This window comes from Onychostoma macrolepis, chromosome 04 (assembly GCF_012432095.1).
Source record: "Onychostoma macrolepis isolate SWU-2019 chromosome 04, ASM1243209v1, whole genome shotgun sequence".
NCBI lineage: Eukaryota > Metazoa > Chordata > Actinopteri > Cypriniformes > Cyprinidae > Onychostoma > Onychostoma macrolepis.
Window position 1 is genome coordinate 14,835,656 of NC_081158.1, and position 15,474 is coordinate 14,851,129.

A 15,474-nucleotide genomic window follows, 5' to 3' on the forward strand; every position below is an offset into this window, starting at 1 on the left:
TTTGAAAACTTGATATTTACCGTTTTATTTACCTTTTAATTTACTGTTGTTTGAAAACTTACTTAATGTTCATTACTGTTCTGTTAGCATAATTGTAAAATAAAAACAAATTGGCGAATTATTGCTTTTTGATTTTTACTTTTGTTACAATATTTCATCAGTACACTGCAACAATAGAACATGTCTATAAAAATATAATTTGTACATTTTGTCATTGTCACAGACATTTGTCAGCATATTAATTACTATTTTGCATCTTTTTCATTAGAAATAACAGATTTGTGTCTTGAATGAATGTAACCTAAAAAAAAAAAAAAGCTTAATCAGAATAAATATCAATGGATCCAAGATGGCGGCGCGATCAGACGCAGCGGCTGCTCCAGGTCCCAAAGACGGTGCTTTTTTGTCTTTTAATGTCGTCTGTTCGTCTCCAAATAGTGTAAATTTACCGCTAGTTCATAAGGAAATCACTCTAAACTCATATATGTTCGCCAAAGACTTTTGGATATCGGCAACGCATACAAAGACCAACTCGCCGGCGGCTACTGAGAAGCTACGAGGCCTCTGTTTACTGCTGAAGCCGGACCTCGAGACCGCGGCCTCGCCTACTGTCGCTACCCGCACAAGGCGGCGTCAAGCGGTGTGAGAGGACGGAAGCGCCGTAAGCGCGGAGGTATCTGAGCTAGGCTGAGGAATACCCCACAAGACCGGCTCTTCCAACACTCATGCTCTCAAACGTTCGCTCTCTGGAAAACAAACTGGACTTAATTCAACTCAGTCGATCTACACAGCATGAGACAAGGGATTGTTGTGTGTTTGTTTTCACTGAAACATGGCTGAACGACAACATCCCGGACTCCGCCATTCAGCTGCACGGACTAACTTGCTACCGCGCGGACAGAGATTCATCACTGTCTGGTAAGACTCGCGGCGGTGGCTTGTGTGTATACGTCAACAAAGAATGGTGTAACAATGCTGGGGTAGTGACAAAACACTGTTCATCGCTGGTGGAGTTTATGTTTGTGAAGTGTAGACCGTTCTATCTGCCGCGGAGTTCACGGCCATTGTTATTGTCGCGGTATACATCCCACCGTGCGCAAACGCAAAGGACGCGTCATGAGCTGTACAGCGCCATCAGCGAACAACAAACAAATAACCCCGACGGCTTTTTCATCATAGCCGGTGACTTCAACCACGCAAACCTAAAGACAGTTTTGCCAAAGTTCTACCAACATGTGAACTTTGCAACAAGGAAATAACACACTGGACTTTGTTTACACAACAGTTAAGAGCGCATACAAAGCTGAACCCCGCCCCACCTCGGGTACTGGACCACATCTCTGTTATGCTAATCCCAGCATACAGACCACTTCTGAAACTGGCCAAACCGGTTCACAAACAGATCAAGGTATGGCCAAACAATGCCACCTCAGCACTGCAGGACTGCTTCCAGGACACAGACTGGAACATGTTCAAAGAGGCGGCCACCTACAACAACCACACAGACCTGCAGGAGTACACTGAAACAGTGACTGCTTACATCCAAAAGTGCACTGATGATGTGACAGTCACCAAGACCATTACCACACGCGACAACCAGAAGCCATGGATGACAGCAGAGGTTCGTGGGCTGCTAAAGACCAGAGATGAAGCATTCAGATCAGGAGATAAAGCAGCCCTCAAAACAGCAAGAGCCAATCTGTCCCGCAGCATCAAAAATGCAAAACGGTCATATGCTCAAAAAATCAACAATCACTTCACAGACAGCAGTGACACACGGAGCCTGTGGCAAGCTATTCAGACCATCACAGACTACAAGCCCCCGCCACAGGCCTGTGATGATAACACATCCCTCCCAGATACACTCAACCACTTTTACTCACGGTTTGAAATGCAGAATGACACACCTGCACAAAAACTGCCCACACCTCCCAACGACCAGGCGCTCTGTCTGTCTCCAGCCGACGTAAGGAAGACCCTATCTAGGATCAACCCACGCAAGGCTGCGGGTCCCGACAACATACCTGGCCGTGTACTGAAAGACTGTGCTGCACAGCTGACAGATGTCCTAACAGATATCTTCAACACCTTGCTGAGCCAGGCAGTCGTCCCCACATGTCTCAAATCCACAACAATCATACCGGTACCAAAGAAATCACCTGTGTCCTGTCTAAATGACTACCGTCCCATAGCACTGACTCCAATCATAATGAAGTGCTTTGAGAGGTTAGTCATGCACAACATCAAAACCAGCCTCCCCAACACACTCGATCCGCTCCAGTTTGCATACCGTCTGAACCGCTCTACGGACGATGCAATTTCCTCCACTCTCCACCTGGCTCTTACCCACCTAGAAAATAAAGACTCCTACGTTAGAATGCTGTCCATTGACTTCAGCTCAGCATTCAACACAATAATCCCACAACAGCTGATAAATAAACTCAACCTGCTGGGCCTTAACAATTCCCTCTGCAATTGGATCCTGGACTTTCTAACCGGAAGACCTCAGTCAGTCCGTGTCGGCCACAACACCTCGAGCACTACCACACTGAACACAGGTGCCCCACAAGGCTGTGTGCTCAGCCCGCTGCTCTTCACGCTGCTGACCCACGACTGCACTGCCAAGTCCAGCTCCAACCACATCATCAAGTTTGCTGACGACACAACAGTGGTAGGTCTCATCAGCAACAACGATGAAACGCACTACAGAGAGGAAGTGGCACAGCTGGCTGAATGGTGTGGCACTAACAACCTGTCCCTCAATGTGAGTAAGACAAAGGAGGTTGTGATGGACTTCAGGAGAAACCCCGCTGATCACCCCCCACTGACCATCGACAGCTCGACTGTGGAGAGAGTCAGCAGCACTAAATTCCTGGGGGTGCACATCACAGAGGATCTCACCTGGTCCACCAACACCATGTCACTCTCCAAGAAGGCACAACAGCGCCTACACTTCCTTCCTCACTCTCCTCCTCTATGCGCACTAGTCACTTTTCACACTCACTGCTGTGTGTACACAAATCCCACAAAAAGAACTCAGTAATATATGTATGTTTACATGCTCATGCACTACAAATCATCCTGCACTGTTCCCCAGCCAGCTGCTTGAACTCAATGTTTCTCCTTGCACATGTACAGTATTTATCTGAAGCATTCGTATAGTTTGTATAGTTTGTATAGGTACTTTTTTATAGATAGTATATTTATAGTCAAAATCTATCAGTAGGATAGTTGTGTATAGGTTTATATTGTCTTACTCCATTGTTGTATGCCTGTATTTATGTAGCACCGTGGTCCTGTGAGGCACGACATTTCGTTCCACTGTATGCCCCGCATGTAGCGGAATGACAATAAAGCTCAACTTGACTTGACTTGACTACAACAACTACTAAATAACTAATAATAACAACAAAAACACATTTCCAAGGGTATACTTTAATTTTCATGAAAGAATATCAAAGAAAGTACATATGTACATTTTATTAACCTTGAAACATCTTTTATTTAATGAAATTAACAATATTACAAAAAGTTGTCGTTAGCTGGATTCGAACCCCGGTCTTGGTGAGCACCTGCAATAGGAAACAGTGTAATATAAATGCGCGATTTTCCCGCACGAAGAAACCGGAAAATGTATCACTGCGCGTATGCTAAGGAATAACTGTCTTTGAACGTCAAATTTCACCCTCTCTTTTCTTCTTTTTTCTTTTCTCTTCTTCCCCTTCCTTCCTCCTCTTCTTCCCCACCTTTGACTGACGATTGTTCCCCAGCTTTCACTGCGCATATGCTAAGGAAGAACTGTCTTTGAACGTCAAATTTCACCCTCTCTTTTCTTCTTTTCTCTTCTTCCCCTTCCTTCCTCCTCTTCTTCCCTTCTTCCCCACCTTTGACGGACGATTGTTCCCCAGCTTGAGTGCAGCGCCTTAGACCACTCGGCCATCCTGACATCTGCTCTAAGCTGGAGCTGACCCGTTGGAACTACACCTAAAGGCAAAGACCTGAAAGCTAGTGATTCGCTGTTCTGCCCTGTCAACCCACCGGCCTCGTTGGCGCAGTTAGGCAGCGCGTCAGTCTCATAATCTGAAGGTCGTGAGTTCGAGCCTCACACGGGGCAGAGTGGTTCTTTTTGATACCTGAGAGCGCTTAGACGTAAGAACGGTTTTCTCTGTACCCTTCCATGTGCAAAGCTTCTCTGGAGGGCTGAAGACATGACATTTTGTGAGAAACTGTGAGGTTCCAGGTGAATTCCCTGAACCCCGTCCAGCGACATTGCATTCAGTCCTATGCCACCCTTTGATATACAATGTAATCGAAATTCAGTGTTCATGCTGGGCTAACGCTGAACGAATGCAGTGATAGCATCCCTCTCACATTCATGCAACATGTGGCGGTGTCCTTGTAAGATTAATATCATGCTTAATGTGAACAACCTTAATGTTCACGAAAAGACTTGCCAAACTTACTGCCCTGCTGGGGCAACGTGCGAGAGGGCTGAAGACTGTAGCCCGCAGCCAAAGGACAGGTCTGTCAGAAGTGGGATTGGAACCCACGCCTCCAGGAGAGACTGCGACCTGAGCGCCAGCTGCCGCAGGATAGTCCGACAATATTTCAGAAATGTCGAGCAATGTCGAACTGCACAGCCAATCGCGTCGAAGCGCTATGACATTTGGGCCAATCGCGTCGAAGTGCTATAACATTTCCAGCCAATCAAAAAGCGCGATTCTTAACATTTTCTTAACATTCGTGACATTTGACCAATCAGAGTACAGAGGGATGTCGACGGCACGTATCTGCATATCACCGCTAGGTGGAGGGGTCAGCGCTTCTAGTCAGGTGTCAATCAAATTGCCGAACCGCGCCGAAGGTGTACGAAATAATGTCAGAGGTCAAAAAAGGTCAAAAAAGTTCAGTACTGAAGTTCATGACCTTGACGAGCGTCATTGCCGCGGAGCTCAGCATCATTTTACGGATGACAGAGAAACTTCGTTTTATAATCAAATACAGCGGCATTACGGATTACGACAGGTAAGAAATGATAATCTAATTTCTAACGTTACATGTTTAATTTATTTTATTTATTTTTTTATTTATTCGTTTTTAATTATTCTTTCAAAACTGTTTCATCGAACTCAAGAAAAAATGTCTGGCAAACAAAAAAAATTGCATAAAGCGATGTCGGACGCTGAATGGATTTCGCGTCTTAAAAAGTTTGCCAGCACAGGAATTTGGCCATCAAATGAGGGTAACAGGCCAGCTCCTCGACAAAAGAAGTGGTTCGAGATTTATCAAAGGGTGAGTGAGTGTTTGTTACCTTTGCATGACGTGTTTGTTGACTTGCGTAATCGAACATTATTAGTATCTTTGTTTAATGTATTTGCATAACAGAACAACAGATTAGGCTTCAGTACAAACATGTACCTGATCCCATTCATTAGGACAATGTAATGTGATGGTTGTGTTATGTTATGGCTTACACCAATGTAAACCAGGTGTCATAATTGTTTATAGACATTTATGTAGATAATGTTGCAGGTATTTTGAGATTTATGTCATACTGTTAATGAAAAGCTACATTAAAGCTTTGTGTGTACTGGGAGATTCAGAGATTTGAGAAGGTGGGGGAAGGGATGGGTGGTTTGAAGGTGTGAAATGTTCCTCTCTTGTTTGTCTCTCCTTTAAAGAGAGATGCCAGCTGTAACATTATATATAAGATAAATAGTGACTCGTGTCCTAGAAATTAATCAATTAATGAATTAATATATGAATTTAATGCTCTGTTAAGGGACTCACTTGTTTTGTGCATTACATTTGTTATAATGCTTACAGATTGAGAAATGTCCGATGCAGTCTCGTGGCCAGACAACCTTGCTTGGAGGTGTGCTGAAATGCATCTGTGGTTTTCACACTCCAAAGGTAACATGGAAGCAAGTATTTTTTGTTAGTATTATTTACTGAAATGGTTCTTTCTGAATTGTTATATGTATTTTTTTGGTTGTCTTAAGCAGCCCACTGCCTCTACTGGACCAGCACAAAGGGTGGTGGAACAACCTGCTGCTCCTGGAACAGCAAAGGAGGTTATGGAGCAGAGTCAGCCTGAGCCCCAGCACCATCCCCAGCCCCAGCCCCAGCCTACTGCACCTGTGGCAACAAGAGTTGCACCACAATTGTCAATGGTAAGAATTACAATTAATTTTTTTTTAAATGCAGTGAAGTATAAGTTCAGTTCAAATTTGAGGAAGTACAGAAAGTAAGAAGAAAAAAAGAAAAAGCAAGAAAACTATGAGGCTGGCTGAAACCTGCTAATTGTCACACCTCTTGTACAGTGGGGGCAGCTGTTGTCTGCTGATTTGTCGGTTTGAATATCTCAGATTTGGTGTAAGTAGGATTGCATAGGGGTGGAAAATTTCCGGTAAATTTCCGGAAGTTTTCTGGAAACTTTCCATGGGAACTTCGTCTGGGGAACTTTGGAAATATTCCAAATTTGAAACTTACCAGGAATTTATGGGAATTTACGGGAATTTTTGGGAATTTATGGGAATTAATTGGAAATTTAAGGGAATTTATGGGAATTAATTGGAAATATATAAAACTGTATCATATTCAAACAGAATTATATATTTTTTTGATCATAGGCTCACTTGCATGCAAACTAATACAAATTTTAAAAATGACATTTTTGGTAGGGAATCTGTGATACTTTTTTCAGGATTTATTGATGAATAAAAACTCATGAACAGTTTATCAAAATAGAAATATTTTCTAACAATATAAGTCTTTGCTACTACTTTTTTAAAATTAATTTAACACATCCTTGTTGAATAAAAGTATTAATTTATTTTAAAAAGAGAAAAGAAACTTTTGAATGGTAGTGTATTGTTAAAAAAGGACTTCTATTTTAAATAAATGTTATTTATTTATTTTTTTTTAAACTCTTTATTCATCAAAGAATCCTGAAAAAAGAATCACAGGTAATAATAATAATAATAATAATAATAATAAAAATATATATTAAGCATATTAATACTTACCAAGATGGACATTTTGATATTTTGTGTGCAGGATTTAAGAAATGATCTGTGCATGTAATGGTAGATAAGCACAGTGCATGTAGGGGGCGTGGCCTCGATAGCCCCGCAGTAAGCAGTGTGCTGTGTGCGATTGAGCAATGTGTAGAGTAGAAATTAAAATGAAATTGCATTAAATCTGGTTGTTTTAACCAAGATTATGCTGCAAGTTTTTGTTCTCAACTACATTTAAGTTCCCAGTTCCTGCAATTTAGCAAATTTCCAGTTTATTCCCATTAATTCCCATATATTCCTGTTAATTCCCATGGAAAGTTTCCAGTCTTGAAAATTCCCGGAATTTTGCAACCCTAGGTGTAAGTCACATGGTCAAGGATAAAAGAAGAATGTAACCTGTGTGCTTTCTCTCTTTCATCTCTGGGCTCTACTCTTGGATTGTCCTCTTCCTCTCTAACTGAGCTCTGCCTGGGTTGAAGGTCACTGAGCTAGACTCATGTCCCTCATGGCATCTTTTTCTATACTTCTCATGTGTTAAAGCTACATTTTCTCTTTATCATTCTCTATTTCAGGTAACATTCCACATACACACTGGCTATTATTAATTGTACACATGTTAATAATTATTCCATCATGCAAATACTTTGTAGCTATTTCAAGAGTAACCTAAGTCAGTACTGCTAATAAATCATTCCGCTTATGGACTACTTTTCCGTTCTGAAATAAGTGAAGGCTGCTTTTACTTAAAATAGTAATATTAATATAAATAGTAATAAATGCTATTATAACACATTCTGTCTTCTCACTGAAATGCCCCTTTTTAGTTTACCAAATCAAGATTTACTGGCTCTCACATTGCTGCAGCAAAGCCAAATCTTAGTGTGGCCAGGAGACCTTCTCGGTTGAAGACCAGCCCAGCGCAGCAGTGTCTAGTGCCTCAGTACCAAGCACCACTGTCTCTGTAAGTACTAGCATAATCTACATTGTATTTTATGAAGTCACGTTCCATGTTCCATTCTATCTAAATGATTAAACTTTTAAAAATATTTTTTAATACCAGAAGACCATATTTTAATGAAGGAAAAAGCAGTATTATATAGAATAAATAATTTCATACAAACTATCATTCAAAAGTTTTTTTTTTTTTTAAGAAATAGATAGTTTTATTGGACAAGGAGGCATTAAATTGGTCAAAAATCTCAGTAAAGACATTTAATGTTACAAAAGATTTCTATTCAATACATAATGTTACAAAGGATTTCTATTTCGAATAAATGCTGTTAATTCTGAAAACACCTCTGTAATGCAGTTTTATTAAGCATCAGCCATTTTCACATTTTCAACTAATAGTAATAAATGTTTATGTTCAAGAGAATGATTTCTGAAGGATCATGTAACACTGAAGACTGGAGTAATGATGCTGAAAATGTGTTCTTGCCACCATAGAAATAAATTACATTTCACAATTTTAAATTGTAGTAATGTTTCACAATGTAACAATATATATATTTAGTTTTTACTGTATTTGTGATCATATGCAACCTTGGTGAGCAGAATAGGTTTCTTTTATAAACATTTGGACCCCAAACCTTTAAACTGTAGTGTATGATTTCATCTAGGATGGGTTAAAGTTATTGTAATGTTATATTTACAAAATCTGTTATATTTCACTTCATGATTGTACAGACACCAGATCCTCAAGTTCCAGCCCCTGTCCCCAGAGCCACTGTAGATGTGTCCAGTCCTGCGCAGCCATGCAGTATTGTCTCAGTAAGTAATTTCATATTCTGTTGGTCTAAAAATGTAAGTAAATCAGCTGTCGCCACCCGTCGTTTGTAAAATTACAGAAAATTTTATATATTAAACAGGATTTCAGAATATTTGTTTTTTTCGTTCCTTTTTTTAGATGACAGCAGTGGATAATATAAAGTTATCAGTTTCATTGTCAAACTAATCATTGTAATACCAAAGGTATTCAAGTGAAAACTATAATTGCAATGATAATTTTATGTGAAAGAAGTAAAATGCTTATTAAATGAATTACTTTCCTTGACTAAATGTTTTGTCTTTTTTTCCTTAACAGACAGCTCCTTCTGGGTCATTATTGCAAGCTCCATCTGTAGTTTCACTTCCTCGTTTGTGGTCGGAGACCTTGCCACCAGAGGATCACAAGTGGATTGGCAAAAGGCTTTTCAAAATGGGATCCAAGGGAAAGCCAGAGCTTCGTGATAACCTCCAGCTCTGGTATTACCCACCACAGCCAGCACTTATCTACAATCAGGCTCCAGCTCCAGACAGATTCTTTTGTCATTATCTTCTGCTGTGGATGCCGTACAAGCTGTGGAGGGTCAAGATTCTCTGTCCCAATCCTGCCTGCGGACAACATCAGCTGACAGGAGGTGGTCTGCACAAAAGGGCACGGCAGGTTCTAGACATTGACAGAACATATAACATGGTCAGAGAAACCCTCATCTGTACCAAGTGTAGAGCCTCGCATGTGTCCTGGAGTCATACTGTCCTGCAACAGCTAGATCTGGGCCATCGCTCTGAGTTTCAGGTCATCCTCACACGGAAGTACACTTTCATTCCTCATCCAGTTGTTAGCCCTTCATCACATATATATATATATATATATGCAAATACTTCACAAATCAAATAACTAAAATATATGAATGTGTGGATTTTGTTTTTTTTCTAAGGTATGCCTGTGATATGCGGGTCATCCGGCTCCTGCGTGAGCGTGGCTTAGGCAACAGCCCCACGCGGGTGATCAAGCAGCTGCGTGAAAACCACAGCGAGCAGTGGCTCCATCGTCTGGCCCGGTACACCACCCAATGTGTTGACTTCCTCAATCAACCCGGGGTGATGCCGGTAAAATTCCAGGAGCCCCCAGAGCCTACAGTGGTGTCAAGCTGCAAGTGGCTGCTCACCGTTTACAGCAAAGACATTCTGACAAGGCTGGATGAAATCCATGCAAGGATAACATCCACCTATGGCTCTGTCTTGAAGATGGATTCTACTAAAAAGGTTAAGGGGCGGTCAAACTGCACTTTACGCTCCATTGACTTCCATTCATATGTATGCGAATGCGTCGGACCAAGGGTCTCATTTATAAATGTTGTGTATGCACAAAATGGGCATATAAATATGCGTAAGCGATTTTCCACCAGATATCCAGATTTATAAAAAATAAACTTGGCGTAAATCGTTCGTCGTGCTTCGTTCATTATCTCTCACTGGGATTGCCAAAACTGGGAAACCACGCAATTCAGGTGAGACTTTTTTTTCTACCCTGCGCTAAAGAGGCTGTTTCTGTTATGTGTGGACAAAGAGCTGCTGATCAATTAGCATTGATTCCAGTGTCAAATGATACGGTGAACAATTGTATTGGGTGAATGGTAATGGATGTGAAAAGAGCAGATAATCATGAAAATTAAATCGAGTTCATTTTTTTTCTCTCCAACTTGACGACAGCACTGATATTGCCAGAGAAGTGCAGTTATTGGTTTACATTAGATTTGTTGAGTGAGTAGAAACACTGATGATGTTTTTATGTTATAAAATATATAAATATATTAATTTGTATATTAATTCGGGGGGGGGGTCGCAAAACGTCGTTCATGAAAGGGGATCGCACTTGAAAAAAAGGTTAAAAACCGCTGTTCTAGACCATTTGTACGAACTAATGAAGTAAATGATTTTAAACTGTGTTTTCATTTCGATATGCATGTACATTAAATATTCCACTTTCATTAATGGAGATAAGCACTGAAATGACAAAGTCATTACGCAGAAGTCAAACTAAATTTAATGTAAACATATAGTGGATGCGCTTGATCACTTTTCATGTGGCATGCTATGTTTTAATAACAGCGAGGAGTGCTATAGGTGCACAATAATTCATATTTAAACTAAACTGCAGATCTCATGCTATGAGAAAATATTTTTAGCGAGAACAATGATCATGATGTGCACTTACTTCGACATTATGGCGGACACTGCTGGATTTGGTGGTTGAACGGTCCTTTGTCCGGTTTGAATAGGACCAATGATAATATCTTACTGTACAACCACAGCTGCACGGAGGTGTTGATGTCGTGTAAAGGCATCTCCAAAACATTATGAAAAATACCACTGTATTTGAAGGATACCACTAAAAGAAAAGGTTAAGATTTGCACATTTCCTTTTTTAAATATTTTCAGTAATGCGCAGAGTCTGACAATTTGTATTTACACTGCAATAAATATAGGCCTATCTGTTTGCACTAAATATAGATGTTCAGCTTATGTTTACCTTATCAGCAAAACTGCATAAATTTAATTTGAATTGTTTAAAACAATTGAAATACTATATGGCCAGTGTAAAAGAATGAGATCAACTCTATACTAAAATATATCTGAGAACTATTTTAAACCGTTTTGTTTTTATGGATATATTCATATATTTATTATAAAACAAGGATACTGGATAATTTTTAGCAATAAAAATTAATATGTAGGCTATGGCACAAACGGAATTATAGTCTGTATCTGATATTTCCTTAATGTCTTGTACCTTTGATGGTGTTAAATACGGTGTCACGTGGATGGGAATATGCATGGAAATGATATGCAGATGAGGTTATGCATAGTACAACTAGGCGTTGTAAGCTCCATATATGGCGATTTCGGGGAAGAGTCGGGGTGGAGATGCACGTACGCACAATCTTCCTCTGACTGGGATTTATAAAGGGATTTTTGCGCAGGTTCTGGCTTTTGTGCTTACGTACACTTTTAGGATGAAATCTACGAAGAGTTTTATAAATGAGACCCCAGAAACGCAAGCCCATGCAAAAAGTTTTGCATTTTGCTGCATTCCAAAGTTCAAGCTTGGTGAACTCTGACCTGCGAATTCGCATCACGTGAAGCCGCGTGACCAACAGCAGATCGATACGTCACAGCATGAAATTGTAGCTGAATTAAAGGAACAAAAAATTTGGGGATGATTTGCAATAGCGCACTTAAATTTTACAAGCAGATAAATGAAATCGCCAGAAAGAGTTTTTTCAAATTGAGAATGATCTCTAAAATTAAGTCTTTTTTTATCCCAGTAAGATTTGGAAAAAGTTATTCATGCGTTTATTGTCTCGAGATTAAACTACTGCAACTCACTATATTATGGTATTTAAAATAAAGTTTCAGACAGACTGTAGAAAAGGTAAGTAGCACCTCCGTTCTGCGCCTTTTCTCGTGCACTGGTTCGCCAGGTGAACAGCCAATCAGAACGATCAGATGGACCGACTGACCGACGAGCTCCGACGCCGATTCAACATGTCGAATCGGCTGAAAAAAAGCTGATGAGGACCAACTTCAGTCGACGGTGAGGAACACACTGAGAAAACTTAAGTCAGCCGACGAACAAAAACTGCCCGACGGCCGACCGTCGGCTTGGTGTGTACCGGGCTTAAGATGTATTTCGATTGTTTTTTAAGGTTTCTTTTATATTACTCATTTAAATACATGGATATGATCCCTTTTTAAATGTTGTCTTCTGCTCATTGATTACTGTTTGTACTGCACTATGGTCAACGTTGTTGTTTTATTCAGTGCTTTAGAAATAAATTTGAACTTTGAAAATAAATTTAAAACTGCAGCACTGCAGCACTGTTTGATTACATTTACAGCATGCTTCATATCATGTCTTATCATAGATCTCTACAGGGGTGCAAACCAAACTAAATCCCCCAAGTTAATTCACATAGCACATTTCACACACAATGGCAAGTCAAAGTGCTTTATAGGGAGACAATGTTACACACTGCTAAAAATACTTTTCTTAAATTTTTGCCTTGTTTCCAGTCCAAATATCTAATAATTCTTAAATCAAATATATATATTTTTTTTGTTCCAGAAAAAAATAAGTCAAAATAATCTTGTTTTCGGTTTGAAATAAGATTATTTTTCTTACCCCATTTGCAGATTATTTTGCTTGTTTTAAGGAAAAACTAACTGAATTATCACTTTTTTTTTTTTTTTTCCTGAAAACAAGACACTAATTTTTACTTGTCTAGAAAATTCTTCTTGATTTAAGAATATCTAGATATTTGGACTAGAAGTAGGAAATTATTTTTTGCAGTGCACCATTCAAGGATAAACACCTTTATATGATTAAAAGATGTTTGAGCGACAACTACGGTCTACAATTAACAAGGATTGTTGTTAAGATGTTACATGAACTTAGTCAGGGCAAATAAACCACTGTAAATCTTCATTTCAGCACTCAAATTTTTGAAGCAGCTGACAGGCTAAACGTGAGGTGTTTCTCCGTCTTCAAACGGGCTGTTACAGGCTGACACTTAGCTATGGCTTAGCGCTGCCTCCACTTGAGCTGAGTGATACTAATATTACTGTACATTAAACGGTATGCTTTACTTGTAGGTCGAACAGTTCTCAAATCGACTTCATGTCAGAGTAATAGCTTACTGATATCTGAGACAAATGTTAAGGTCGAGACTGCATTTTTTAATGCATTTTGCAAAGGGTAGCAAACTAATGTAGTGATAACGTAACTTACAATCTTCATAGCTATTGCAACAGCAGCCTCACACAAAAAAAAGAAAAAAAGCAGCCTCAGGTCGTGTTCATACTTGGCGTCTTTTTTGACTAGAAAAAGTTGACAAGAGCGCTATTTTAGTAAGATAAAAAGCTGGCAGCGTTTTGGTTACAAATAGCGTCTTTTGTTACTATAACAACAGCTGCAATGGTAGCCTAGCGCTGTGAGCTGCAGAAATGTCGGCTTTTGAAGTTAACGTGGAGGGTGTCGGTTCACAACGACGTTTGTGAATACAGGGAAGGAAACTGTATGGTGCTTCCAACAATTTAGTCCAGGAGCTTCGATTGGATGATGCACGGTTTCATAACTCCTTGTGCACCAAAACTAGTACGATCTGTATACCAGCTATCTTCTTTTTTCTTGTTGATTTTGTTGTTATGGAAACAACTCGCCACTCGCTTATTATTGGTCAGCTGTCAAAAGGCACTTGACTTAGGGCGTTTTTTTTTTTCTTTCAGAAAAGTTAAACTATTTTCAATTGAAAAGACGCTCTGAGCTGCAGAAAAAGACGCCGGCGGTGGCGTTTTAAAAAGCGCTTAGGACTTAAGTGCTTCAACGCCATAGGATTATAATGTAAAACAGACACTGGCAGCTTCGAAAAAGACGCCAAGTATGAACATAGCCTCACGCGGTAATCATCATTTATACTGGAACACCATAATTTACAGCAGATACAAATGCATTCCGTCCTGCTCTACAGCGAACTTAATTTAGCTAGCTACAAACAGGCTAATCTAACCACCAACATAGCCCAATTACTTCACAAATAAGTTGCTTGCAGTTAGCTTGTTCCTTCACATTTTACGGATTTTACCTAGAAATATGGATAGTTGCCTGCAGCGTCTAAAAGTTAGGCTTCAGGAGTGAGATTGGTTGGATGAGGGAAAGAACATTAAGGTAAGCCAATCAGAGGCAGAGTAGGGCAAGTCCATTCCTTTGCCAACAGGGGAAAAAAACGCTACAGGTGACGTGACACAGATGACTTGCAGATACGCACACCTGCTTGGACGTTTCTAGTGATCCTGAAGACCTTGATTAGCTGGATCAGGTGTGTTTGATTAGGATTTGAGCTAAATTGTGCAGAGCTGTGGCCCTCCAGGAATTGAGTTTGAGACCAATGATCTACAGTATAAATATCTAGATTTTACCCCTTGCAATATCTCACCCAACCTCAAAACAAATGCCCCCCAGGATATCTGTCAGCCCACCCTTCTATAGCTGTCAAGAAGCGGGCCTGCTAGTTAGCAAGTTCTGCAACAAATAAGGCTAAAGTTAACAGGCTCAGAGAACTGCTCATCACCCCAGGCAAGAGAGGGACGGGGTGAGCAGAGCTCATTAGCATTTAAAGGGTCATGCACCGAAACGGGTCGCTGTGAACAGACCTGTTTTTGACTAGGTAAAAAGGGTGTTGCTTTACACTACCATTTAGAAAGTTTAACCAATGCATGTTATAGACTTTTTATGAAGACCCTAAAGAATCATACCAACTTGTGGAAAATGGGCATCCGATGTACCCTTTAAGCATATTTAAATAAATGTAATATAAACCATTTATTTACATTCTAATATTGCCTACATTCAATTTTTTTTTTTTAATCTGAAGATATTTAACTTCAATGTTTTCTGGGGCCATCGATAACTGTTTAAACTGGATGGCCTCCACCCAAACAAACTTGGTGAAAGAGTTCTAAAAGACCATATCTACTTCTCCCTCCATAATCCTTCAGTAGTGTGTGCCATACACACACATCTGGACAAAGTATGAGTGACAACAGGACTTCATATCAGCTTCCGAGTCGTCATGTGGTCGACATATCCCACAAGGACACTGATAACACCATGCAGCCACAACAACCACAACTC

The 15,474-nt window shown here is 40.0% G+C and overlaps 1 protein-coding gene and 1 non-coding gene across 2 annotated transcripts; both read left to right on the forward strand.

Annotated features, from left to right (window-relative positions):
- Nucleotides 1–4,040: 4,040 nt before the first annotated feature.
- On the forward strand, nucleotides 4,041–4,114 carry trnam-cau (transfer RNA methionine (anticodon CAU)). Its single transcript has one exon. It is a non-coding gene; the product is annotated as a tRNA-Met (tRNA).
- Nucleotides 4,115–8,199: 4,085 nt separating this feature from the next.
- Nucleotides 8,200–11,159, forward strand: LOC131538666 (uncharacterized). The gene is made up of 3 exons (XM_058772661.1): nucleotides 8,200–8,789; nucleotides 9,103–9,593; nucleotides 9,719–11,159. Exons 1-3 carry the CDS (start codon nucleotides 8,694–8,696, stop codon nucleotides 10,203–10,205), a joined length of 1,074 nt encoding a protein of 357 aa, XP_058628644.1. The 5' UTR covers nucleotides 8,200–8,693; the 3' UTR covers nucleotides 10,206–11,159.
- Nucleotides 11,160–15,474: the final 4,315 nt, after the last annotated feature.